The 27962-nt window shown below is 39.4% G+C and overlaps 1 protein-coding gene across 1 annotated transcript; it reads left to right on the plus strand.

Annotated features, from left to right (window-relative positions):
* Positions 1–222: 222 nt before the first annotated feature.
* On the plus strand, positions 223–27892 carry LOC121960089 (fibroblast growth factor 5-like). The gene is made up of 4 exons (XM_042509688.1): positions 223–229; positions 6129–6857; positions 24086–24189; positions 27273–27892. Exons 1-4 carry the CDS (start codon positions 223–225, stop codon positions 27471–27473), a joined length of 1041 nt encoding a protein of 346 aa, XP_042365622.1. The 3' UTR covers positions 27474–27892.
* Positions 27893–27962: the final 70 nt, after the last annotated feature.

A 27962-nucleotide genomic window follows, 5' to 3' on the forward strand; every position in this document is an offset into this window, starting at 1 on the left:
GACTTTGAAGTTTGGCCTCAGATTGCAGCAGCAGTTTAAGCCAAAACCACGAGACAATGAGACTGACTCATTTTTTTCCTACGCAGAAAGGAAAAAAAAAGATTTTGAGAAATGTGGCCACATCTAAAAAAATGATATATTCATCATTAAGGGGGCACTGCTTTTGCGTTATGACGTAAAAAAGACCTACGACTGTAACTATGTATTCGTAGCATCGTAACGATGACAAGTCAGTTGTTTTTGTACGTTTTGGTTAAAATATTGAGTCTATTGTGAAACATTTTTAAAATATTTTTCAATCACGAGAAAATAAACTGTCGTAAAATCATGTAATTCAATTTTGAGCTTTGTGTAAACTATCGAAGAGCAAACATTTGAATTACAATCCTTTCCAGAGAGGGAAGCCCCTCCAGCCTTCTTAAGTAGTTCAGGGGGGAAAAAGACGAATATGCAGTGCTTCGCTGCATCCAACAAATTGTTTTCTGGTGTGACGAAACATTTTTTTCCCTCACGGACGACTGACTTCCAACATCTGAGTCTTGTTAGGACTGTTATACAGAACAACAAGACTGCGGGGCGAGGCAATGAAGAGATCAGTCAGTAATTGATCAGCAACTGATAATTAGTTCAATGGTGATTCGTGCTTACTATTACAACAGCGATGATTAAACTGTTTGAAAATTGCAGTGCAATAAAAGAAAGGTCAGGGACATAACTCTGTGTATTTGTTTTTGTGTTTGTCCATATGTGGGTGTGTGTTGTCATTCTACACCCCAAATTCAAGCCACAGAGCCATTGACCAGATGTTCCTTCTCTCTTTCCCCCTCTCACTCTATCTCTTGGCATTTTTCTGTGTCTTCTTCTCACTGCTTTGTTCTTTCCCTGAGTGTTCCCATTTTCTCTCCAATCATTCATTCATTTAGCCAGCGCTCTGCCTTTATACCCAAAGCTTCTAGAATCAACCCTACCCTGAAGACCCACCCAAAAATATATAAATACTTTGAACATAAAAAGTCATGTCAGTTACATTAGAGACTTAAAGGCTGCAACTGATTAACCTGTTGATTATTTTCTCAACTGTTCAATCATTTTGTCCATAAAATGTCAGAGCACTAATGCTTCATCATAAAAATGGCTGCTGATTAAGGCAATAAATTTAGGACAAATTTTGCAATAACCAGAATCAATAAAAATGTTGGTGTTTTTGGGCTAAGTGCTGAGGATCATTATGTGAAAATGTTTATTGTAAAATAAGACATAGCATGATTGGTCAAGTGAAAGGTTAGAACAGGTCAGAACTGGGTAATACCTTGCAATTTTTCTCACTCTGCATGTGAGATTTCACTACCTTGATTCCCATCATGACACATTTAAGGAGAAGGATATGGTAAATTAATTTTAAAAAGATGTTACCAGTTATTTTGTATTTTTTTGTTACCAGTATTTTTTGAGAGTTTGCAATATAGCATCAGAAAAAAACAATTAATCAAATTCTACTTCTATGTCTGACCATTTATAAGACTTTTGAAAGATTAACTTAAATAATTTCAAACCAATTAAGGCTTTAATTTGTTATTAATAAATTCATTCCTTTGTAAGGCTTTTTAAGGATGCACTAAAACCCTAATTTCCCTAACTGTATCAACTCTATGAGACTTACAGTGAATGAGAGAATGTTTTTCACTTCAATGCAATGAAGTTACACCACCTGACAGGCATTGCAAGCATAAATGAGACAGATATGAAAAAATCCCAGGGTTCCCACACTATTAATATCAAACTAAAGGACTTTTTAAGGATTTTCCTCAAATTCAAGGACTCAATAGGCATAGTTTGAGAGATGGATCAAGAATAAATATTGTTTGAACAGTGATCATTTTTATAAAGAGAACTACCAAGCTTTGCAGAAGCTGACAGACTACACTTTGAAATCTTTTTGACCTATTTAATGAAGCTCAGTATAAATTCAATCTTTATGCTTCATTCATTCACAGTTCTCTAAATCTCACTCCCACTGCCTCATCCAACCAGCTGAATATGGGCTTTTGCTTTTTCAGTTAAACCAATCAAATTTAGCCATGATCTCTATCAGCCAACCATGTTGCTGCTGTCAATTATATCCAGAGCCCTGGTTGGGATAAAAAATAAAAAAAAACTACATCAAAACCTCAGCACATTCATCTCATCATCACCACCACAGCAAGCATCTCAAATCCATAGGCGGTTTTCTGATTCTTCTATGGCTTCGCCACTCCCTTAAAATATGACATCACTATAGGGTTATCCACCAAACACTATTCACATTTCTCATGCTTTTGTGCACATGTAAATAAATATATATGAACCATATGAATCTCCCCTGATTAATCTAACTGTAAGTCAAGCATTTTCAATGACCTGTGTCTATTTACTTCTTTACCCCTTGAGTTGTTTCCATTTATACTGCACCCCAAATGCAGCAGAACACTTTGCCACTTACTTTATCGGGCAGAATCATGTCTTGTACATGTATACCTCAAATAATCCACTTACAGCACACGCATCTGAAATATGTCAGAAAGACTGGCAAGACGCCAAAGTCAGAGAGAAAGTTTACGAAATCTAAGGTGAGGATTTTCAGTTACCTGCATTTATGGCGCGAAGAACTTCATCGTAAAGTGCTGTCCGTGGTGCTGAATAAGGTCTGCAGGTGTTGACATGTACTATGGTCCTCCGGTAACTAAACAGGGTAACACAGATTTTCTTTATTAACCATTTGCTTTATAAAAAGTTGGTGAGGTCAGTGAAGCCTAAAGTGATGTCTACCTTGTTCGCTTTGTCAGTCTAAAACTCAGTTTACGACTCAGATATTCAGTTTACTAAGACCTAAGAAAGATGATGAAAAAGACAAATCCTCACAGTTCAGGCTGCATAAGAAAAAGTTTGGTTGAAGTTGATGTGATTGACAGATTGTAAGCAGCATCCACCAGCTGTATAATTTCCTTAGAAGGAAATGCCGTGTCTTTCTTTTTACATTGTTAAATCACTATGCTGTTGCGCCTCATCACCAAACGGAAAATTGAAAAGCCTGAAGTACTAATGCATGATAAATTGATACAGTAGAACATGATAACTCAAATCTATCTGCTGCATACCGCTGATAGGAGTCTGTAGTTCCAGTAATAACTGAGAAGTTTATGAGAAGAAGAGAAGAGAAGAAGCAGGGGCGGAGATATGGCTGTTGTCTGACAATGTGAAAAGGAAATTAAACAATGCTGAAACCAGACAGCAGACCTGGATTCTTGAAAGGTGAAACACAGCAACACACGTAAGGGACAACGTTTTCCATCCAAACTCAGAGAGATGTTTATCTAAAGATTAAGCTCCAAGTACAGAAATCACTTGATAGGATCTGTCAAAATAGCTGAGGGGGACTTGACTCAGCTCAAAACTGGATTGTGTATCTTCACCAAGAAGAAACTTTTGGCCATAATCAGGCAGAGGCAACTATGTGTCATGGAGGGCGGAGGATTCATAGGTTTTTAATGCAAACACTACAGGAGATAATTTTACATATGATCATCCTTGCATTTGGAGAAGAAGACCTCTTTAGGAAAATTAGTTAGAGACACTTAAGTCAGAACATTTATAGCAAATGGCAGAAGTAAAGCAAAGTAAAGCAAAAGTGACATTTGGCAGAAAAGGCTCTTCTCTTTAAAGGAGTAAAGAGGATTCTGCTGAATGAACAGCAGTTGTATGGGCGGGGGGAGAAAAAGTGTGAGGTGTCGGGTTAATAATAGCCGCACTGCACACCTGCATGCATATTATTGGATGTTACAGGTCAGCTGGGAGCCGCAGAGATGTGAATGAGACAGTGATCGTGGAGCATGAATGAAGCAGCTGAAGCCAATCAACTAATGCAAGAGCGACTTTAGGGTTTTGCCTGAACTGACGCTATGCTTCATCTTTTATTTAGAGGTCAACTTTGAGCTGTCATGTATTTATGTTACATACACAAGAATCAATATGCACTGAAAAACCTAGTAGAGACTATGATATGGACCACATAATTGGAGCTGGCTAATGTGGAAAGATTGATATCGATATTGCTACTATATTGGGGTTAACTATTGGTGCTTTAACAAAATATTACAACAATGAGATTTTCTAAATAAATAATCACCAATAACGTGGATATAATGAAGTGGGTAAATACAAATAATAGAACGGCTACAACAGTCTGATGAAATTCAAAAATAGATAACTTTGCTGTAATGCAACTTTAAAACCAGGTAAAGACATCACTTTCAATATAAATCTAAGATGATATCTAGTCTGATATCACAATATCAATATACAATGCCCAGTCCTTCTTTTAATAAAGTTCCATACTGTTCTGCTATTAACCATAAAAAGTATCAACCCAGCCTAAAGAATAAAAAACTGTGCAAGGTGTCTCTGAATTAAAGGTGAAATGATTAATCCATTCGTTTTTTAATTAATTGCCAAGTAACTGGACAATCAATTGATAAACTTGAGTATGTTTCAGGAGGGAAAATAGTGAAAATATCTTATTCCAGTGTTTTAAATGTAAATATTTCCTGGTTTCTTTACTCCTCTATGACAACTTAATATATTTGAGTTGTGGACAAGAAAATGAAACACTGAGAATTTTTATATTTTTCTGATGTTTTATAGAGCAAAAAATGAACTACTTTCCTGGTCATTTAATCATGGAAAATAAAATAATGGACAGATAAATGGACAATGAAAATACTTGTAAATCCTAACCCAGCTAAGAGAATAAGCAACTGTTGAGAGGTGTCACTGAATGGATGCTCACATTTTCTTTAGATAATTCCTAATTTTGAATGACATTTTGCCAAATTCAGACTCTTGCATTTAGGCATATTTCTCAGTTTAGACAGTGCTAAAACAGAGCTATCCTGTTACTGTGCATACTAAAACTGAGATATCTTATCTGCACTTGTAATGAAAAATTTAAAGTAATAAACAGTACTAATCAAAGGAAAGAAATATTAGAAAGATGGACTTTAGAGTACTGCAAAAGGAGAGATATATGAAGAACGGTTTTCTTTCGGACCTGCTATGCTCAAATGGTGGGGTTTTGTCTGGGAAGGGGAGGAGACAGAGAAAAGAGGGAGAGGGAGGGAAAGAGAAAATGGGGTGGGACAGATCTCCCCCCTGCATACATGCACATATACACACACACATACACACACACACACGCACATGTGCAGTCACACACGCATGCACACATAAGTGCACACAGCTCTTCAAAGCCAAGTGGTTTTCATAGACATCCAATTACACTAAGAGATGACATCTGGGGAACTGCAGCAGATAAATAAGGTGAAAGGAAAGACAAGATTCAGTCACCTCAGAGAAACTCCAGATAACCAGAGAGCACACTGCCGATAGAGATAGGAGAGAGGGAGAGGCAAAAGGAAAGAGGGAGGGGGCCAAACGAGAGGGAGCCACACACAGGAGGAAAGAAGAGAGGCAACACACTGCTCCAGCGCTCAGACTCCGAGAGGGCAGAGGAGAGATAGGGAGCTCAGCTCACTGACAAGACGCACGGCAAGAGAAGGGGAGAAAGACGAGAGCGGCCGGGGCTCAGTTACACACTCAAGTAACTTCAAACCAGCTCCGACCAACTAAGAGAAACAAAGAAAGAAAAGAAGTCTGGATTCTGTGACTTTTTTTTGTGTGTGTGGCCTGCCTTGGATTTCTTGGGACATTTTATGAGAAGCAGCATTAATCATTGTTTTGACTTCCTGTTTTTATTTATTCAATTTGTACTGAGAAGTTTGGCATCTTTAATCCAGACCTCCTCCGCCTTCCTGTTATCCACCTCCCTGGACTGGGGAAGATCAATGAGTTTGGGACATGTGTGCGGAGTTTTAAGAGTGTATATGAATGACCTGTGTGCGTTTGTCTTTGTATTTGAGTGTGTAGGTGCGTATTCAAACTTTAAAAAGGGTTTTGAGTGTGTGTGGAGCAAAGAGCAGCAGTTCTGGGAGGAGAGGGAGGAGGTGGTGAGAGGTCTATGAGGTGAACCCCCAGTTGTTCCCGTTGTGAGGTGATCTGAGTTATGGATGTTGACGCATTCCTGTGGCGCTGCTGAGGAATAAACAGCACCGGGGACTACAGCAGAGTCAGCCACAACACTGCAAGCTCCTCCACCACCAGCAGCTCCATCACCATCACAGATAACGCTACATCACATCCACCGCAGCCTGCCATTCTACAGGTTTCAACACCTACAGTCCCAGTGAGGTTGTGGGTCCCCAGACAGAGGAGGTGCGGTCAGTCAATCAGGGGGAGTTTCTCCCACTCTCGCTCCCTCTTCCTGCACCCAGCTCAGCATGCCCCAGCCCCTGAGCTCCTCCACAGCTCTCCCAGCTCCACTACCATGTGTAGATGGACAGTGACACAAGGTGCACCGGTCGCCTGGTTCTCCACCTGCCCCTGCTACAGACCTCCTTCACTCATCTTATCCCTCGTCTTCCTCCTCTTGCTTCTCCTGCTCGGACCCACCTTGTCTTCGCCGCTGTCATCGCCAGACTCTGAAAGGAGCCACAATGCACCACGTGGGACTCCTCCTCATGTCTTCATCTCATACCCGCCACCTTCCGCATCACCCACACCGCTGCACGCATCCTCTGCGAGGTTGCCACGGGCGACCAACATGTCATCGTCCTCCGCGACAGTCGTTGGGCGCCACGTGCGGAGCAGCTACAACCATCTGCAAGGGGATGTGCGCAGGAGGAAACTGTTCTCCTACCAAAAATTCTTCCTCCGCATTGACAAGAAAGGAAAAGTTAATGGCACCAAAAGTGAGGATGATCCGTACAGTAAGTCAAATTAAAATTCTATTTATGTGTTTCATTGCATGGAAATAGCAAATTGTGAGAATTACAAAGTCGTGGAAATTTCATAAGCATTTACTAGATATCGAGCCATTTAACTCCCTCTTTAGACTTTTTTGTCGCTCTAAAAATTGATAGAAGAGCACAAAAAGAAGTCCACGTTATGAAGTTTGCAATTAAACAAAAGTTTTATGCCCATGTCTATCAAAGTGACTGGTTTTCTCCCAGTATGTTTCGTGTGTTCATCAGGGCAGAGCAATGTTTCTCATTTTCCACCCTGGGCAACCGTGCACATTAAGACAGGTGACTGGGCAAAAGAACAAATAGCAGAGCTGCGTGCTTTTCAGCCTTTTCACCATGTGCAGAGGTAGGCCAGACTACAGAGAGTTAGAAAAGAGGGGGAGCATGACAGCGGGAGAGGAGAGGAAAAAACAAAATGAGTAAGCCAGGAAGATAAAAAAGAGAGATGATCTGCTGGAACCAATTAGAAATTGCCCAGAGAAAGTTTCTTCTTCTTTGAGAAAATATCTAAAACATAGCTATTACCAAACCCCTGGGGAGAATGACAAGTCCACTTACTCCTCGCTGCTATTGTGCTGCAGCTATAATAGTGGTGGGCATATGCTAAGTATGAGGTTATACAAACTCAGACGTGAAGTAGTAACCGTGCCATCCCTGCTCCTTTTTCTGGTCAGGCATTTTTAGGGCTGTGAAATATGATTTTAACCTTTATTTATCCTGAGAAGGGTCACTGAACACACGTTTTTTTTGTCAGCACCCCTCAGTCTCACATTCACACAGTTACACTCTTTCACAGCTTGTAGTCTCCCACTGTGAGGCACTAAGAAACTCCACTGGTACCTTAAACAGTATTTGAGGGAGGAAAGAGTATGATTGCAAAATGATGCAAACTGCACATTTTGTGGAATCTCTAAGAAAATAGGACTGAAAATGCATGCTAAGAACGTGCTTTTACATCCACAAGTACCACATTACTATATGGTAGCAACAAAGCATCTCATCTATACACAGCAAATATACTCCAACAACTTGTAAGGATCATCATAATCATTTATGACTGACCCAGAACAGAAAATCAGCTGTTATCATTCTGTAGTCCACAACTTTATCTTCTCGTTAAACACATCTGGAAGTTCTCCAGCACGGCCACAGCCCTCTGCTCTGTGCGCAGCTCAGAATAGCTGCATCGCCTCAGGGCACATTGACAGTAGTTGTTGAGGGAGAACAGAACATTACTCCCACATTTACCTGCGCAGAGTTTCCCTGCCAGCTTGCTGAATGAGATGGGTGACGTCCAAAACACAAGCTAATTTCTTTAAGATCATGCTGTACTCTCGCTGCATTACTGCATGTGCTTGAATCTGTCACAGCATGTCAAGTGAGTGTGTGTGTGTGTGTGTGTCTGGGAATCTAATCTTCATAAATGGATCTTTATCACTTGCACAACTTGGTACACATGTCATAGGTTTGTATGCATCTGTCTGTGGGTCTGTGGTGCTGTACAAGCCTCTCCTGCTAAGAGCGCACACACACTTGAGCACAGAGAGGCCAGTCTTGCACATGGCCTCCATATGGCAAAGCCCACTTTTATTAGGGCCAGGGCCAGTGTGAATATGTGTGTGCGTGTGTGCGCATGTGCGCGTATGTGTATGTGTGTGCCACTCAGACACCAAGGCTCTGCCAGACATGGCTGAAGGAATTTCAATTAGCGTCTCTTCCTCCCTCCCCTCGCCTGCAGTCCTCTCTGACACACACACGCACATGTGCACACACACATATACATTTGCACACACATGCACATAAAGAGCTCAACCATTAGGGTGCAACGTGTCACTAACTATAATGGCATCAGGTCATGGCATTAGAAGCACAATCCATCAATTTCAACAGCTCTTGCCACTTGATGGTGGGAAGTAGGTGAGAACTTTCTAGAGGGAAAAGGAAAATCTTAAATGTGATGACTTGTCTGTAGAGGCCAAACCTATCAGGTTATATTTTGTCTTGAAATTGTGTTGAGCAGGCATTTATCAAGTTGTGTTTCAGATTAAAGGAGGATAGGTAGAAATTTTGTGATAATGAACACCATCATACTTTATGATATTAGGGTGTTTTAAATAGATACTGCACACAGGCTTGCATGTGCAGCAGTTTGTACGCTGTGCCCCAGCTCCCGCTATTTTGCATGTGCTCTAAAATCAGCAGAGAACAAATTGTACCCTTCAAACTAAACCAAACAGAACGTAATTTAATTCTCCTCTGCTAACTGAGAACATGGATGTGGTATTTGACATACTAGACATCATGTTGTTGCGTGACCATTCCTGCTCATGAACTGAAGTGCACATTTTACTTATTTTATGCTACAGATTACAATATTGCTCCTTTAAACTATATAGTTTTGGAGCTGATAAAAGCAAAAGAGATACTTCAAGGCTGCACACAGGCTTTTGGACAAATTACTTCTTTGATGCATGTTTCTAGCTTGTATGTGCTCATTAAAAACGCATGGCTCTGTAAATAGCCTCTACATGTAACATGCCATATTGTACAATATAACATGCCATATTGTACAATATAACTGCATAGCACAGTGTAGTGAAATTGCTCCAATGTGTGAGCAAGCTCAGGTGTTGCTCTGATCTACAAGTTGACTCGAGATCTTATCTGTCATAAATGGACTACTCCTATATGAAAGCATCAGATTGTAAACGAGTGAGGCGGCAGTTGTTAGTGTGGTTATCATGGTCTGGTAGTCTGGTAATGTTCAGGAGGTCACTTTGCAAATGAGTGTCATTAGATGGTGTCAGAGGTGATGAAGAAGTTTCAGCTCCAGCTCCAGGGTTGAGCCTCTCCTCCACAGCCGAGCCTTTCTAATCATGTTGTCAAAGCCAAGGGCACTACATCATTCAGGGCCTGTAATGCGAGCTCACTGGTGCATGTCAGTGTTTGTCGATTTGCGGTCATGTGATCAATTCCCATCTATCCATCTCACCTCGAAAGGCCTTCAAAATAAGGCGCTTCTAGTCTAAATATGGAAATCCTGTCGGGCCATCATGTGATTAGCATTGATCCTGCCACTGACCATAAGCAACAACACTGTCCTTGTTCTCTTCCTTCGCTGTCGTCCACGGACTGTCACATCTTGTTTACAAACAAACGAATAAAGCAATGAAACAAATGGACATGTGTTTGCAGTCGGACCACAGACTTGTGGTCGTGCGTAGCTCAATTAGTATCAAATGGTGCCAACTTGACCACAGATGGAGCTTTGATTCTCACTGTGGCCACCCGGATTGTAAAACCTGCCACACATACTTATTGTTAACATTAATCACAGCAGACACATTACCCACTGACATGAATGAAGCGAGCACACCGCGATTTATGGGGAGTCTAACACACTGGACATTATTCTGATTTAGTGCAGCATTTCCATGTCCAGGGTAATTACACAGGTCTGCCCCCTCTGGTTTGACCTCTACCTATTGACCCAAGTCAGGAAGCTTCATCAATGCAAAGGTCAGTGCTACACATAGTGCATCACTTTTGCAGGGCACCAAATACCACATGCACATGCACAGTAGTGCATGTAAAAGTGAGCTTTGCATGTAATTCTCAGCTCTACATGCACCAGTGCACATAACTTAATACAGATATGATATTGTGCAGGGCTGCCAACTCTCATGTGATTATCATGAGACTCACACAACTGACACTTTTCACACGCCAAATGTCCACTTTCTCAAATGTATCACTCATAACTTTGCGGAGCAAAAAGAGGACACTGACTGTGTATGGACAGTCAAAACTGTGGAGCACAGCACAACAGCAGCACCATAAAATACCACACTCAAGTCAGCCACTGCATTTTGATGCACGTCTATTTTTGCTGTTACGGGCCTGGTACTTGGAGTGGCCAAAAGAATAAAAAAAAAGACTTGTATTACAGCAGTTTTCTGTGTGCTGAATATTAAGTAAGTTTTGATGAATATGTCACCATATGTTAAGTCCTTATATTAAATTTACTGAGCAGCTCAAAAGGTTCCTTTGACCATATAAAATTTGATGTAGTTTCACTGCACATTTCTCAGGGAAAGTCAGCTTAAATGTTGTTGCAGAACATTAAAACCGTCCTCAGTTTTAAACTCTCATTGAATGAATAAATGTTTTCCTTCAGAGAAGGATATTTTGGCCAGAACTTGCCGCAGGCGTGGAATAAGTCCAGAGAATAAAGAAGAAAATACACCAAATGCTGCAACCTTTTTTTCTGGTGCAGGTAAAATTAACTTTTAAAGTTACATTTGGCTGCTTAAAGTCATATTCGGCTGCTTTACTTTTTGCCTTTATGTTATGTTGCCACTGTTAGTTTTGTGGGGTAGCTGGGAGATTCAAATTTCACATTCTGTGTGCAAAACTATAATACATTTCTATTTCCAATTATATCTTTACATCTAAATTCTGTGTAAGGAAACGTGTTTCTCTTGCAGTGCATATTCTTCATTATACAAAGTACTTTTGTTGTTTATTGAGTCTAAAAGGTTCTTTTGTCTTAACAAAAAATATAATTCAAGCATTCTTTGCATCATTATCATGAAACAATCCAAAATCAGGCCGATCAAAGCGCCAGAAAGAGGGAAAATTAAACTTGATTCTAGAAAATTCACAAAACAAGTTGAAATGTTAAAATGATCTCCCTGCACTGACAGATTTTTCTACTTTTACCATCTGAACATTTTAAGACATGTGGAATGTAAATTTGTATTAAAGGAACATTTGAAAAAAGTCTTCAAAATCACAACTACTTCATCTTTCTCCTCTGCATCCATTAACCTCCGATGACTAAGCAAGGTTAACACACAGCAAAAATGTAGCCCCCCCCCCCCCCCTTTTTCAGTTTCTCTACGTCTCTTATTTTGCTGCCTCACTCTCGCTGTTTCTCCCAACTCTCTGCATGATGAGCGCTTTTAGGGTTCTCGTGGGAAAAAGGTAACAGTGCGACCCATAAAAGAGAGTTATGAGGAGGTGCTGGATGTGCCAGAGGTTAGTGTCAGCGTTGCTTTTCATTCAAGTAACTTTGACATCTTCATGGACTCTGTCTGTCTAACAGCCGTAAATAAAAGCAGTGTGCGACGTCGTTGCACAAGCTTGTTCAGGAAATACTGAACCTATCATCAAGTACTCCTGAAGCCGCTGGAGTGAAGTTTAACATCAACAATTACATTCAGCCGTACTCTGAAAACATAAATATATACTACCTGCACATTCAGCATTGCTTATAGCTGAAACAAATAGGAAATGGTCCTAAAACCATTCAAGGTAAAGAGGGAAATTCGTCAGGCTCTTTCACTAAATCATTTTGTAGTATCTGAAGAGCCAAAAACTGCGTGTATGGACGAACAAATCATCAATGTATTTTCATATGCCACTCCTTATTAGGATGTTCATATTTAAAATGCAGCAAGAGTCTGGATCAAATTATCATAGTTCATGACTCCTTTTACTGGAATATACGGAGACAAATGCTGTCCACATCCTGCACATTTCAAACATTACATAATATTGACTATTGTCTTGCATAAGAGAGATACTATTTTTTAATACTGAAGCTAAGCCAAACCATTGATAAAACTGTTGTAGACTTTGGAGAAAGACGGAATAACAGGCCATTTACTAAACGTTTAATGGCACTTCTCACAAGTTGTCACATAACCATTGATGCCGTGAGCCTGAAAGGTTCAGTTTGGGACAAAACTTCATCAGAGTCCCAGAAATCAGGACATTAATATCAAAAAAGCAGAGACTGTTTTCACTGAGAAAACCTAAATGTACAGATGTGCAGGTTACAGTGTGCAACAGAGGCTGTAAGGGAGTTAGCATTGCTAACTTTACTACCTTAGAAATTTACAGCTGGCTATCTTTTAATACATATTGGACATAGTCTGACACTTTGGAAACTTTCAAAAGCTCCAATATGAGCTATTACGCAAGAAATTCTCTGGCGCGTAACGTGGCAAGATGTGCAGCATTTATCACTGTTTGGCACTTTCATCTCATTGTGACTGCAACAGTTCAGAGAAGGTCTGCATGTTGTTGTGTAGTAATAAAAAGACAGCTGTCAGCATTAATTTGGAAAAGCAATGCTCAGTTTGGACACCCAAATTTGATTAGACTTGAGTGACTGCATTGTTACGTTTCAAATTAAATTAAATTAAATCTAAAAAAAAAAACATTTTCTGGGGGGGGATCTACAATAAAAAATGTTTGTTGTTTCATGCTTATGGCTAAGGCAAGATAAGTAAAAACACAATTTTTACTTCTCACCCTGTCCACCTCTGTCAGCACTATTTTCCATCTCCCACACAGGGGTGAATGTGAAGGTCCAGAGGTCCAGATGTATGAGCGCCCTTTGACCCCATAACCGCCCAAACAGAGTAATTTACAAAGCACGTGTGTGTTCATGTTTTGAATGTGGCTGGAAGAAACATGCAGTGCTAAAAATGATCAGAACAACTCTTCACAGCTAATAAAAGTTTCCCATCAAGATGCTGGTTAAGATATTTCTACACTGTTGAAGTGCAGTATTTTTATTTTTTGAAAGCTCAGTGTTTTTGCCAAGAGTCGCTGAGGACAATGACAGAATTTGTCTCATTTTTCCATCACTGTTTACATATTTCCTATCATCACTGCTTGATATATTGTCCCATCAATTCACTCCCCTGTCCATTAATGTGTCAGCTACAACAAGACTGAAATAAGAGCCAGATTTCTGTAGGCAGGCCGAGGCGGCCCTGCCACAAAACCCCACCAGTCAGGCACCACCTTAAACAAAAGTCTTTCAGCAGTAAATCATGTTTCTGTAAGATCTTCCGCTACTTCGGCTCTGAAGAGAAAACAGCTCCAAACATCAAGAGTCGATTACTATCCGCAAAGAATCTTAAGTTGGATATCTTTGTTTTGATGGACGGCATTTTTCATTGTTTATGTTATGTGGAGGATTCTTACAGAGTACAGTCATAAATATCCTTGACAGAGGAAGAGGCAGGAATGGGGGGGGGGGGGGGGTCTCTGACTTACGGCTAGTCCTAAGTAATCAAACAGATTTCTAAACAACTATCAAAATTTAGTGTGAATCATCATTTCCATGTAGGTGGGGTGTGGTATACAAATCTGCTAAATGAGTAAACGTGCTTTACAGATACACTTATTGGGAAGTTGTGGGAAAATTTTTAATACATCAAAATCATATCCTCTTAGTCTTACATGCCAACATAGTTTGTATTATTAATATAGAGATGCATTTTCTTTATGCAAACATGTTTCATAATCAGCTCAGTTTCTGGCTCATCTCAGTACTGTCCTAACAATAATCCAAAAGTTTGTTGTTGTCTAAATAACAAATCACTACATTTGCCAACAAACTGCAAAGCAGGATCACAGCAATATTCACTTCAGAGTAAACAATGATGGGAAAGTTGTCTGCATCATTTACAGTTAAGAACCGGAAATTGCAGTATTTGCCATGTCAGCAAGACACTTTTCTCAATGGCTTAATGTCATAACAATGAGTAATCTTAGCCAAGTTGGAGCCAGTACTATTTTGTTCTAGAGAGGATTTTTATTGTGAGGGCGAAAAAGGGAAGAAACAAAGTAAGATGTGAAATTCCATGAGATGACCCTTTTTCAATATCAACTGGGCTGAACAGTGACCTCTTGTAGCAGAAAATAGAACAACCTTTTGACTAATATATACTTAATTTCTGGAGGAAAAAAGATCAAATAATTTTGTTCTTTTTAGATCTGAAACCATTTGCAGATAAACCAAATGACAGCAGGAGTTAATCAGAACCTTATTTGGTATTGTTTAAAGATATACTACGCTTGATTTTCCTAAACTTTTTGTATGGACTCATACAAAAGTAATCCCTCTTAATCAACCTCTAGTGTGATGGTGTATTTTTCCACAGAGACTGTATTTTCTTACTTTCTGTGTTCGGGACATTATGGGTGTGTCTTTTACTTTCACTTTTGCTGGCAAGCATCTTTGTAAACAGCAATTGACAATCAGGCATAGTATACCTATTATTCCCTGGGGAAAAAAGACGTTAAAGTTAGTTAAAGTGTTTTTGATCTAAAACCATCAGCAGATTAACTGATCTGGTGACAGAAATTAATCAGAAAATATTTTGATAGTCTTTAAGCAATTTCTAAACTCAAGTGCTACATTTTATTTGGTTCTCTAATGTGAACATTTACTGCTTTTCCTTGTTTTATATAACTAATTAGAATATCTTTTAGACTGTTTGTGGGAAATATTTCAAAACTTTAACTTAAGCTCTAGGGAATCCTTATACGCACTTTATACACCAACCAATTGATAAATTGGTTGGTGATAAATTTTAAAAAAAGTCATTAATGTTTAAGTTAATGATGAAGAAAATAGGCGTTAGTTGTAGCCCAAGTCCTTCACAGGTTTTTTGATTTAAGAAAACCAAAAACAATGAGCCTTAAAAGCATTATAATATGCTTTCATCAGACTTCTTCCACCAGCAACTCTGCTGAAAAATGGACTGGAAGCCTAATACTCAAAGTGTCATTTTGGCGTTTGCCTGGAGCATGTGAACAGGCAGAATTCATGGCCAGTTAAACAGCAGGAGGTGAAGAATAGCACCTGTGACAGATAACATCCAGGGCTGCTGCTGCCACATAGACACCATGTGCTGAGAGAAAAGCCCCCCACCAAATACACACACACACACACACACAGACACACACACACCTCATGTTCCTGCTCCTTCATACTCTCTCACTCACCCCTAACCCTGCTGCACACACAGACACACACACACACACACGGCATGAAAGTGAGGCTCTTAATGGAGTCATCAAAGGTAGAGCTGAGAGCTGAGAGTTGAGTCCAGAAAGGCATCTGGACAGCCTGGCTGTTTGAACAGAGAAGCCAGGAATGCCAGCTTATTACCCTGGATGTGTGTGTGCGTGTGTGTGTGTGTGTGTGTGTGTGTGTGTGTGTGTGTGTGTGTGTGTGTGTGTGTGTGTGTGTGTGCACGCATACTGTACGAATATAAATGCATGTGTGAGAAGAGACAAACACAGTAAGAAAATTACAGAGACAAAAAGACGCATGTGACAAACTAAATAAGATTTGTGCATGTCCGTACATTATATCGGTGGTGTAAAATAACAACATTTCTAAAGCCAAAAGTCCAACGCCAACAACTCCGACCACAACAGTTGGGCAACATCTCACTGGCAGCTGAACTGTAAATGAAAAATGTGTGAAATGCAGACGACCGTCACAGCACTGAAAACATAACTCCTGCCGTGTCAGGCCCGTGAAATGTTTTGACAGAAACTGGCAGCTTTGGCACTTTATCATGTTACAAAGTCAACTGTGTTAAAGGAATCACAATATCTCAGGTGGTTATGTTCTTTCTTTCCCCCTCCTTTCCATCAAATCACCATTAACATCACCGTGAATTTCTCTTGGTTTCCTCCCAGCTGCTCTTAAATGTGTGTGACATAACTCGCTGCGGTCTCGCTGCACCCCGTAAAGTGATATCAAATTATGCGGTGACTGGAATGATGAGCAGCGCAGACGAGAAACTCAACGATATCTGTTGGCTAGACCGCTGGTATTTTAAACTTAAGGATTTTCGCGCAGGTGATCCCCTTTTTTTGTTTGATTTTGGAATAATCTGGGTTTGTTTTTCTTTTCGTACCCCGGCCAGTTTTGAAATCACATACAGCTTGAAGAACAGCATGCGGTTTCGGCTATTTCTGTACAACAAGTGAGACAGTGATGTGAGTGTTCCTGTCAGGGAAGGAAATAAAACCATTATGGGGGCACGAATAAGCTAAATAATACAGTGAGTGGAGGTCAAATAGAACAATCCGGTTAATGAAAAAAATACTTCAGAAGAAACCAACTCAGTGTAGTGCACAAAGGGGCATACATAATATTTTCAATCTAATTTATAACGTAGAAATTAAATAAGAGAATTTGGAAAATAAATCACTTTACAAAAAATCTTATTTGGAAAAAAAATTGGCTTCATTGAAAATCAGAAACAGGCCTCTGTTTTCTCAGCTTCGGTCAAAAACCAATGGCCAGGCGGGCTTTGATGTGGCCACTTAGCGCAGGATGATACTGTTGTCAACCACATCAGTCTAAACCAATACCTCCTCAAAACACATAATACACAGCAGTTTCCACTCCAACCCAATATCTTCAGCGGCACTCAACAACTGAGAAGTGTTTGTTCTCTCTCAGACTTCATAAAAAGCCTGAAATATTCAACCAAACATCAAAGAAAATAATGCAAAGGAAATAGTTTAATCCTGAAATGCAACTGTGGCCTTGTTTGCCTTTTGCTTTTTTTTTATCTATATAACCAAATACAGCACAATAGTTCAATATTTGTGACTGATATCTGATTTAATCACTTTGGTGGTCTATTTTGTATTTCTAAATTCCTCTATTCTTCTTTTGTATCTTTGTTTTGTTTTTTACTGGCATGGATTTCCTTTTTCTTTTGAGTCTTTGGCGGTTGCATGAATGTAAACTCTTGTCACAATGAATACGAGTCATCGTCATTCACTCTGTTGCCATAGTTTCCCAAAGAAAAATGATCTTTGTGTTTAGACCTCAACCGATGCAAATCAGATATTAAATCTAATTTTTAAAAAGGGCTTTCGCTTCATGAAAATGTTTTTGGACGTCACATTTATATTTCACATCGACAGGCGCGTGAGAGAATTAATTGCTGCAGAAAAACACAGGAAAGTCAAAGGTTCATCCAAATATCAGAGTGTTGGACCCAGAATCAAAGAAGCAAACCATATCCATTCTTCTCGCTGAGGGGAGTTCATGACACAAACTAGTCCTCCAGTGACAATATTTCACAATACAGAACAAGACCGCTCCAGGGTTGCAGGCACGCAGTAGACCCGCTCACAGCTGGTCACCGTGTCGAGGTCAAATTGTGAACAACCACAGTGTAATCTTCAAAAAAGCCCCTGGATAAACAGTGGAAACATTTTCATAACCTCCTTTAACCTTTAGGTTCAGCAGGAGTCTGGCTGACCGGGCTTCTAAAGGGGGCCGGGCGGGGGTCGACGGGAGGTCTGCGTATGTGTGTGTTCCCGAGTGTGTAATCCTGTTTGTGTTATTGTGTGGATTTGTGAGCATGTTGTCATGTAAATGTGTGCGATGGGGCTGTGCAGAGCAGTAAAAGTGACAATGAGCGTTTGATTCATCTTAACTTGCAAGGGAAGGTTAACTTTGACTTTAATTTCTGCAGAAACAGGGCAAAAACAAATTGTCTGTGACAATTTTAAACTTTTGGATCTTCTTCCAGTATTGTATTATCATAGTGTTACTTACATAGTTTAAATAATGCAGCATATAATGACACACATTGAACAACTAAGTATAATTGACTGATCAAACATTAAAGTAAGGACAAGCCTCCAGGGGTGGAGAGATCACTGGACAATGTCATTCAAGTAAAAATACTGTTAACTTGACTTAAATATTACTCAAGTTTAAATGCATTGAGAACTACTTTGTTGCATCTCATCCCCCTTATCTCTGCCCTCATTTCCTGTCATCTCCAAAAAGTCAAGTGGATTACGTCACATCATAAAATATATTATCTCAATGAGTAACTAAAGGCTGCTCTATGATATCGATACACCCAGGTATTGTGATATTATGTTTAGTGATACTGCATCGATTTTCAGAAACACTATCAATTTTAAATTAATTCACATTAAAACATTAAAAAATTGCAACAGATCAACATGCTTAGAGTATTGTAATATATAGCAATACCTGAATTGTGACGCCTGTATGGTGATACGTATCATATTGCTTTCATCTGTGCAGTCATGCCAGTGTGTGTTGGGAAGCTACTTGTGCCTTATATCTACTCATTCAGAATTAAACACTGAGGTTTACTAGGGGAAAGATGGAAAAAGCTGAAAGGTTAACTGAGAAAGAAAACTGAAAAGTGTAAGATAATGGAGCCATTTGAAGAGAATGATGAGGACAGAAGTCGGGACGCAACAGTGAGAAAATTCTCCCACTAAACTTGTGACTACACCGTTGTAAGCGTTTACACTGGATGTTTTACAAGAGAGATTTTGGGATATGACTCTAAATATCTGTAGAGAACTTTAGCAAACTACTGCAAATGAAAACCGAACATTTCCAGCTGCTGCAGCGTCACATTAAAAGCATTTAACTAGCAAAACATGTGTCAACTTTCATGATGAAGTCGTCAAAGGAAATGTTTGTCAGTGAGATTAGCACTACTGCTGTTGCTAATCAAAAATGCATCCAATTAACAGTCATTTTCCGCATTTGTTGACAGCAGATCTGTTTGAAATATTGCAGAGTAATGGAAGCGTCAGGAGCAGCCACAGTGAGCTGTTAAAGGAAGAGCTGCACACCTCCAACTTTTTAGTTTATGTAACCAACTTATTTTACCTTTCTGATTCAATCAGGTTTGCTGGCAAATCCAAAATATTGGCAAACAGCCGCTTTTGCTTTTCACTTTGACACCAAAGCTTCAGCCATCATCTCACTGGTCAACTAAACCCTCCTTACTGTCCTGACTTAAAGTTAAATCTGAATCCTTCTGCTCTCTGCTGCTGCTCTACACACTTTCATATTATAATTGTAGTGTCCATTGTCCAAGTTGTGATAAATAAACAAAATAAAAGAATATAGAAGGTAAAGGTTAGAAGGTCTGAGAGAACCAGACAACAAATTAACAACATGCACCTATGAAATGTGGATTAAACTCAAGACACGAGCAATCTGCGGTCTTTCATCTGTCTGATTTGCATTTTAAAAGACAGATTTCCATTCAGACTTATGGGCATGTCAAACATCATCACATTCTTTATGAAGTGGTTAATGAACAGTTCCTTACTGTTAGAAGGCCAGGCTGTGTTTATTTGAACTTGTAGCTCCGTTAGTGTTACAGTTTGGGTTTGACTGGCAAAGACACCAATGAAAGTTGTAGTGTCGCCTGGTTACACACAGGTGTTTGCCCTTGGTATTTTTTTTTTTTAAGGTTGATAGCGGAAAATGCCCATGCCTTTTATATTAACTGAGCCTGTGCTGTTTGTGCTTTCAGTTTTTCCTTTTTTCCCTTTGCACTTAAAAACAAAAATTCATAATTAAGATCCAGGGGACACCAGGAGGCAGAAAAACAGTTTTCCCTTCTCAGAAAAAGACAGGAAAAGATAAATAAACTCAAGACACCAATTAGGCTATGAAGTGTTGGATGTAAAATAGAAAACTAAACTTTGAAAAGCAATGCAGGTCTACCACTATTTGCTAATGTGAGTATGTGCATGGCTGCATCTGTGTGTACACAAAAACCTGATGAATGGGTCTGTCTTACATGCACATGTTTTTTTCTGTCTCCTCACCATAAACTCTGTTGTTGCAATCTAAGTCTTTTGTTGCAGCCCAGCCTTTTAACTCACAGGCAGACGGCCTGCTTCTGGTAACTGGTAACGGGGCCATAAAAGAGCCCTGTGCTTTGGTTTTTTGACAAACCACATCAAAAGGGACGAGGGAAAAGGGTTTGAACAGGTGGACCGGCCTTTAGCACAGCACAGGCAGATCTCATTCTAACGGATCACAGCTCAAAAATGTCAGCTGTGTGTGCAGCAAGAGGGAACATTTTGAACCTGATAAGTGTTGTGGTCTGTGTTAGTAATGAACTCAACATAACAAGCCAACATGGTGCACTGTGAGCTTCAAAAATCCACTTGAAGTTTAGAGATTTAACAAGCCTTAAGTGACCAAATAAAGAAACAGTGGGGATGGATTAATACCAAGGGCTACATTAAAAAAAAACAAAGCCAAAAAAAGTTTAAAAAAAAAAAAGTATGCAGCATGCATAAAAGAGAAGTTTGTTAGTACCTACAAAACAATCAAATTATTTTTTATGTTTTTTTAATGCACTTTCAAATGCAAAACAGTCTCTTATTGCCTAGATGCAAAAAGAAACAAGAAAGATAAAGTAAGATGAGGATTCATAGCTGTAAAACACAGCAGTTTGTGTGAAGACACTCTCAGATGACTCCATGACTGAAGTTTCAACCCCTCCTCAGCCTTTATCCCTTCATCTCTCTGACCATCATAAAATCACACCAGGGCTGCAGGATGTTACAAATCCCTGTCTGAGGACAAGAGAGAGAGGGAGGAGAAAGAGTGCAGGAGAGGGGCATCTGGTAAGAAGACAGGTTTATATGAGATTTGAGAGACATTTGCTGGATCTTTAACCCTTCCTCTCATACCAAATTTTAGCGTTACTTGCTTCAACTGGCCACCGTTTCATCCAAGGTTGTTATTTAGTGCCTCACTGCCAAAGCTGGGAAATATGTGAATATATATGCACAATATAATGTGAAATAAATCACACAGGAGAACAATAATTAAGTATTCTGGATTTCTGCCTGAAGCTGTTTCCATTGACAGTCTATCATGGTAACCCCACAGCTGTATATCCAGCCAATTCAGCCTTTATAGGAGAATAAAACAGATTAAATTATTTTGTGGTGGGGCGCCCAGTAGCTCAGTTGGTAGAACAGGCATCTCATCTACAAAGGCTAAGTCCCTCCCTTTCATGCTTAAGCTGTCCTATAAGTAGACAAAAGACAAAAAAAAATCTTTAAATGATTTTGTGGCAATGCAGCATGGTGTAAGGTTGTCTACAATAACACAAACAAGAAGCTGTCTAATGGTGTCACTCTACAATCTCAACAATGAGAATGACTGTGGTTACATGCACAAAATATTCCCAGTTTTTGCCATTTTTCTGAAAAAAAAAAAAAAAAGAATATTTCTGCAAAGCTGTTCATAAAGCTAATGGAAAATATTCCTCTAAAATTCCCATTTATATCCAATTGTGCATTCTCAATTTGATCAGTCCAAACATTTCTATTAACATGTCAAAATATGCATGATTGGAGCGTGCCATTTTGCTTCTTTGCACCAAAAAGGTTGGTGTTAAAATTCCAATCTTTCATAATCTTTAAAAGTCATTCCTACTGGAAATGTTGGGTAGTTGGTTTGTGTTCAACAAATCAATGACAAATCACAGAGTTTACCATAAACAGGCAAGAGGCAGTGAGTCGCAAAACTGCAGTGAAAACCCCAGGTGAGACCTATATACCAAATGAACAGTATAGCTGTCCAGAGAATGCCACTAAAACGGGGATAATACCAGCATATCCCACATCGCCACCTTAGAATTATATGGTTCTATCTGCGTTCCGAGCAGTTTTTAGATATTGAGCTTTACAGTTTTGCTTTCCAAATCGCTAAAATGATATAGATAAAAAATCTAGATAATAAATGTATATAACTTAATAAACACCTCACATAATGTTTGTAAATTGTCACAGAATGAGAATATATGAATGGATCAATTTTGAGAGAATGTCAGATAGAACCTTATAATTCTAAAGTGACACGTCTTCATCAGAAAATGCTTCAGAAAAAACTCAAATTCAGAATATGCTGTTTATATGACCCATATTAAATTCAGAATATCTTCATACTAAGAAAAATGGTGGAATAGTGGTGTACATTTAAACACAGCCAATAATAAATCTCTAAAGACAATCTGGATAGACCGTCCATGTTTCACACCTCATCCTTCCGTCCATTCCTGCATCCAAACTGCACTTCCGACCAGCCCCTTCAGCTAATCCTCTCAAACCCCTGATAGTTTTATGGCTCGGTGTAACTGGCTTTAGGATGAGAGAAGAAAGGCCAGCGACCACAGCTTAAACCAGTAATTGGTTCAGGCTTGAAAACTGATACGGACGCCTTGACCTCTTGCCAGTCTGGCAGCCAGAGAGCCTCTCTCCATCCTGTCCGTGTGCCCGCCCGCCTGCCTGCCCGCCTGAGCTCCCCTGGTCAGAAAAACAAACATCGGACGGAGAAATGTTTTTTCCTGGCTTACACCTCGGTCCCAGGGCACGCAGCCCGCAAGCTAACCAGCAAATGAACAGGGGGCAAGAGGCTGCTCTGAGGTCTGACTGTCACATAGTGAAGAAAAGAGAGAGAGCGGGAGACAAGACTGGGGTTCACTTGTGCAAAAGAAACTATGATTCAGGTTTCTCCTGCAGTATGTTTGAGCTATTTTCCAACTTTTTTCCAACAATTTTCACATTTTAAACTAATGCTAATACATTCAAATACCTAATTTTAAGGATGTTTCCATAATCTGTTAAATGCATAAATGATATTTACTTGGTAACAAGTAAGTACCAAAGGAAGGTTTTAGCAAACTGTTCAATTACTTGATGTACAGAACGATAATCTGCATCAGTTTTGACACTTGATTCATCTGTAAGTCATTTTTAAAGCAAAAATGCCAAACATTTGGTGGCATCAACTTTGGGTTTTGCACTGGTGGTCCAACAAAACAAGCATTTAGAAAATGGCTGGAAAACGTCATAAGCATTAATAATGAAACAATCAATAGTTGGGGCCCTTTTTATAGGACTATATTACAAAAATAACAGCTGGTATCAGCAAGATGTAAAATCTAGAGATACAATATTTTCATCTCTGATATTGATTCAGATATCTGAATGTGTATTGGCTGATACAGAGTGATGATACTGATACTATCATACTATCTATACTTGCAATCATTGTTTAAATGGCATGGTTCAGATTAAACCCTTTGTAGACATGAACAAGTACATACAGATAACAAATGCCACAAAAAATATCAAATTGCTGACAAAATTAAACAAATAACCAGAAATCAATTTTATTTTGCTACTCTAAAACAGTCGTTTTCAGCGGCTGCAAAGCACATCCTGCTGTTTAGGCTGCTGTTTTAGACCTGCAAAGAATGAAAAATGCTACCAGGGGAACGGGTGTTTTTTTCTGGTGTGAAACTGCTTAAAATTATTACTGCAATAAACTACATGCGTGGCTTCATGCTCAGCGATACCCAAGCCACCATTTTAGGGAGTATCATAGGCACTATAGATCCTGATATTGGCATTGAAATAACAACAACAACAACGGAGCAACAAGAAAACCACTATGCACATAAATGCAACAATATCTGAGGAACTAAGCTGTACAAAGATTTGAACTGTTTGTCTTTCTGTCCCTGCTGCACCAGGTATGTTGGAGATCAAGTCAGTGGATGTGGGAGTTGTGGCCATCAGGGGCCTCAGCAGTAACTACTACTTGGCAATCAGCAAGAAGGGAGAGCTTTACGGAGCGGTGAGTAGCTGTTTCACAATAATTTGCCGCTTGAAATGCATGATATCCATTACTTATTAGTGTCCATCATGCAATAGTCTCATTATTGTTAAATTTAACTGTTGATAAAATGTCAATCTTAAAGAATCAAAGCCTTGCAAAAGAGACACTCTCTCCCTAAACTGGTGACCCTGCAGCTTTGAATTTTCCTAAATGCTTTTTTAAACAACGGCTGCAAGACTCCAGAAATAGGAACCACAGTTAGTCAATGAGAGCTCTCCTCTCTGCTACCTACCTCTCCTCCCTTCTCCATTCAGAAACAGGAAACACAATCCTTCAGTTTCTCTATTCTGCTTCAGTCCCTCTGGGGAGAGTAGCCCTTGTTTCATCTGTTTTCTCTCTCTTTCCCTCCTTTTCTTCATCTCATTCTCTCCCTCCTTTCTTTTTTTCTCCTCTTTTGCTTACTTTGAAAGACCCAACTTTCAGTGTGTCTCTCTGGGAGCCACACCACAGATGAAATGACACACGGTAGAAAAAGACAGAGAGGCATTCTGTTGCATGGCCTGAAACTCAATTCCCATGACGTCTTCTGCTCGGTGCACCACAAGCCATAGTAGCGCGGCGGTGAAGAGCATGGCGTTTGATTACACTTGATGGGCTTAAACAGTGACTTCTTTATCCGGTGGTAATCAAATGAAATCATTGTTTTATATAGATTGATAAATGTAAGTGACACACAGGATTATGATTGCCTTTATGATTCGATAAATCATGTCTAAAAAGAAGAAATCGATTTTCTTAAAATCTGTCCACAAATCCACTAAGTAAAATGCTGACATTGTTATTTTTCAAAAATTCATTAACATAATCTGATGTCACTTATGATTAGTTTAATTCTTTTTATCCTTTTTTCCAATCATTTTAATTGTACAACATCCTGCAGAAACACACACACACACACACACACACACACAGTTTGATAGTACCCAGCACCAGTGTATGATAGCTGCACAGTGTCTGTAAAATATTCTCATTTTGCTTTGGGAACATTCAGTTTTACTTCTGGAACCAATTTAAACAGCTGTGGCCAGATACAGAAAGAGAGAGAGACAGAGTTATACTGTGTGTGTGTGTTGGTGTGTGTGCGTGTGTGTGTGTGTGTGTGCGTGCGGGGTGAGTGCATTTTTGCTCGTGAATAACCGCATCCAGTTAACTGGCTGTTTAAGCGACGTTAGCCTAAAGCACAAAGGGCAGCTTCCAGTAAACTGACAAATGTTACTCTCTCAGATCATTTTCTCTTTATTTACCAGTGGGTGGTCACTGCGGTAATGTAAGCCACAAACACCGTGTCACGATGCCCTTTGCTGGTGCAGAGCCCGAACCTTTGAGACGTCACATCTCATGCTGACCTCTCTGCCCTACGACACCTCCCCTCCCCCTCCTCCTTTCCTCCCCCAGTCCACTGACACACAAACATAATCTACAACAATTCATGTGCAGTTTTTACAAATTGGCCTTGATTACTCTGGGGATTGTGCCGCAGAGTCTTAAGCAATGGCTGACCATTTGTTGATCCATGTTGTCACAAGCAGTTAAATGAAATGTTGCTTTGTTTGGACAAGCCCCAAAAGAATACCTTCTGGTAACAACAAAATGTGTAGTCATGAAACTCTTAATAATGAAACTGAAAGATTAAAAGGAATACTTTAGCACAAATTAGCATTTTTATATGGATTAGTCATGCTGTGTTACATTGAATGCGTAAAGGAAAACTTCTTCCTGCATGGCTCCACAGAAACGGCGAACATATTGATTTATTGATTAACTGACACTTTTAACATCAGCAAAACCATATTAAACTTCCGTTCAAAAACTCTAACACAACTTGTGCAGAACAATCAAAGTCACATTTATCAGTACTTCCCAACAAATATTTGCTTTTTAAAAAATTAAAAAACCTTAGTATTGGAGTCTAACTTTGAGGAGAGCCTAGATAAGTTTCAATTTCACTATAGTTCTACACAGGAATGTTTTAGTGAAAAAATATGTTTTTGGGAAGTACTGAGCATACACATAACTAGATGACACTTGGATTTTCCTGCATGATATGTGTGAGAGTTTGTAAAAGGATGCTTCAATATAGTTTTTGTGTTGTATAACCCTAACCCTAACCCTTCAACAATATAAAGAGGGTCCTCACATAAAACTAGGCCATCTAGGCAGTAGAAAACATAGTTACATAGGAAACAGAACTGCTGCATTCTCTTTTGCTCAATAGGTAGAAAACCTACAACCACCATGATGCACTACGCTGCAATGGACCAATAAACGCTCCCGGTGGTGGGACAGGCACTGGTTAGATGGAGGGAATTTTACCACCATTCATCTCCACATACTACTCACTTTATTTTGATACAAAGCTGGTGGATATATGGTGAAGTACCCCTTTAAACGTGGTCACCAGTCAATTAAAGAATCAGTATGTTTGCTCTTTTCTCTTGAGGCATCTGAGAAAAAAACAAAGTTTTCTTCACAAATTCAAGCAAGACTAATTTATATACAGGTGGTATTTTTTTAGGTGAGGAACTGACAACAAGATGCAAATATGGAGAATATTATGATTAAGTAAAGACTATAGGCTCCATTAAATCGGGGGGTTAATAAAACATACAGCACATAAGCAATGGTAGCTGTACAGTATAACAGCCTTCTGATTTGGGGATTAAATATGAGCCTATGAAATCCAAAAATCACACGCAGCGTCATCCAAGTTCTGAAACTGACGTTCATTTTCACATTTATGAATCTCTGAAAAGCATTAGAGCCACATCGAACAATTATTTTGAGTTAGTTACTAATCTAACAAGTTGTCCTTTTTTCCATTAATTTATTGTCTATAAAATGTCACAAAATAGTAAGAAATGACGATTTCCATAAGTAATGCCATGAGATTGTCTGTTTTGTTCAACCAACAGTCCAAAACCAAAGGTTTTATTGTCATACAAGACAAAAATGTAGCAAATCCCAGAGATTCAGTATCTGGAATCAGCATCAGTTTCAGGTCTAAAAATCCGACATTGACTCTCCTTGTCTCTCCCCTGCAGAGGGACTTTGGTCCAGACTGCCGTCTGATTGAACGCATTGAGGAGAACAAGTACAACACCTACGCTTCAGCAGAGTGGCGCAACAAGAAGAAGCACATGTTTGTGGGACTGAACGCCAACGGAAAGCCAATGAGGGGGAAGAAGACACGGAGGAAAAACACTGCCACTCACTTCCTGCCCATTGTGGTACAACCACGATGATTGGACATATCAGCCACGAGAGAGCTCTGCACGAGGCAGGGGGTCGGACATTTTTTTGGAGTTACTGCGATGGCTACATTGGACAGATCTGAATCAGATCTGAATGATGCACTGAGAAGGAAAAGAATGGAAACCTATGGACATATCTCTGTTGGAAAAAGACATTTCTATTTTTAAAGAAAAAATTAAGATATATTGCTATACAATGTATATATTATTTTCTGTTTTAAGTTATCAAGTACAATGGCACAGTAGAAAATATGAAAAGAAATGACTTCTGTGCCAAAATGTGATTAGTAACTCACATTTCTAGATTTGTGTACATGTGAAGCCCTTGACTGGGAAGAAATAAAATGACAAGATATGTGAGAGAAGAAAAGAAAAAGACACGAGAAGGAAGTATTAATAGAAAAGGGGTGATAGAAAAGAAGAAGAATAGCAGAAAATAAGAAAGATGATGAAGAGTTAGAGTCAAGAGGTACCAACACA

The sequence above is a fragment of the Plectropomus leopardus genome, chromosome 20 (assembly GCF_008729295.1).
Source record: "Plectropomus leopardus isolate mb chromosome 20, YSFRI_Pleo_2.0, whole genome shotgun sequence".
In the NCBI taxonomy this organism is placed as follows: domain Eukaryota; kingdom Metazoa; phylum Chordata; class Actinopteri; order Perciformes; family Serranidae; genus Plectropomus; species Plectropomus leopardus.

Coding starts and splice junctions, on each gene's coding strand:
- LOC121960089 (XM_042509688.1), top strand. Junction 6,858..24,085: donor AAGTGAGGATGATCCGTACA/GTAAGTCAAATT, acceptor CTGCTGCACCAG/GTATGTTGGAGATCAAGTCA. Junction 24,190..27,272: donor AGGGAGAGCTTTACGGAGCG/GTGAGTAGCTGT, acceptor TCTCCCCTGCAG/AGGGACTTTGGTCCAGACTG.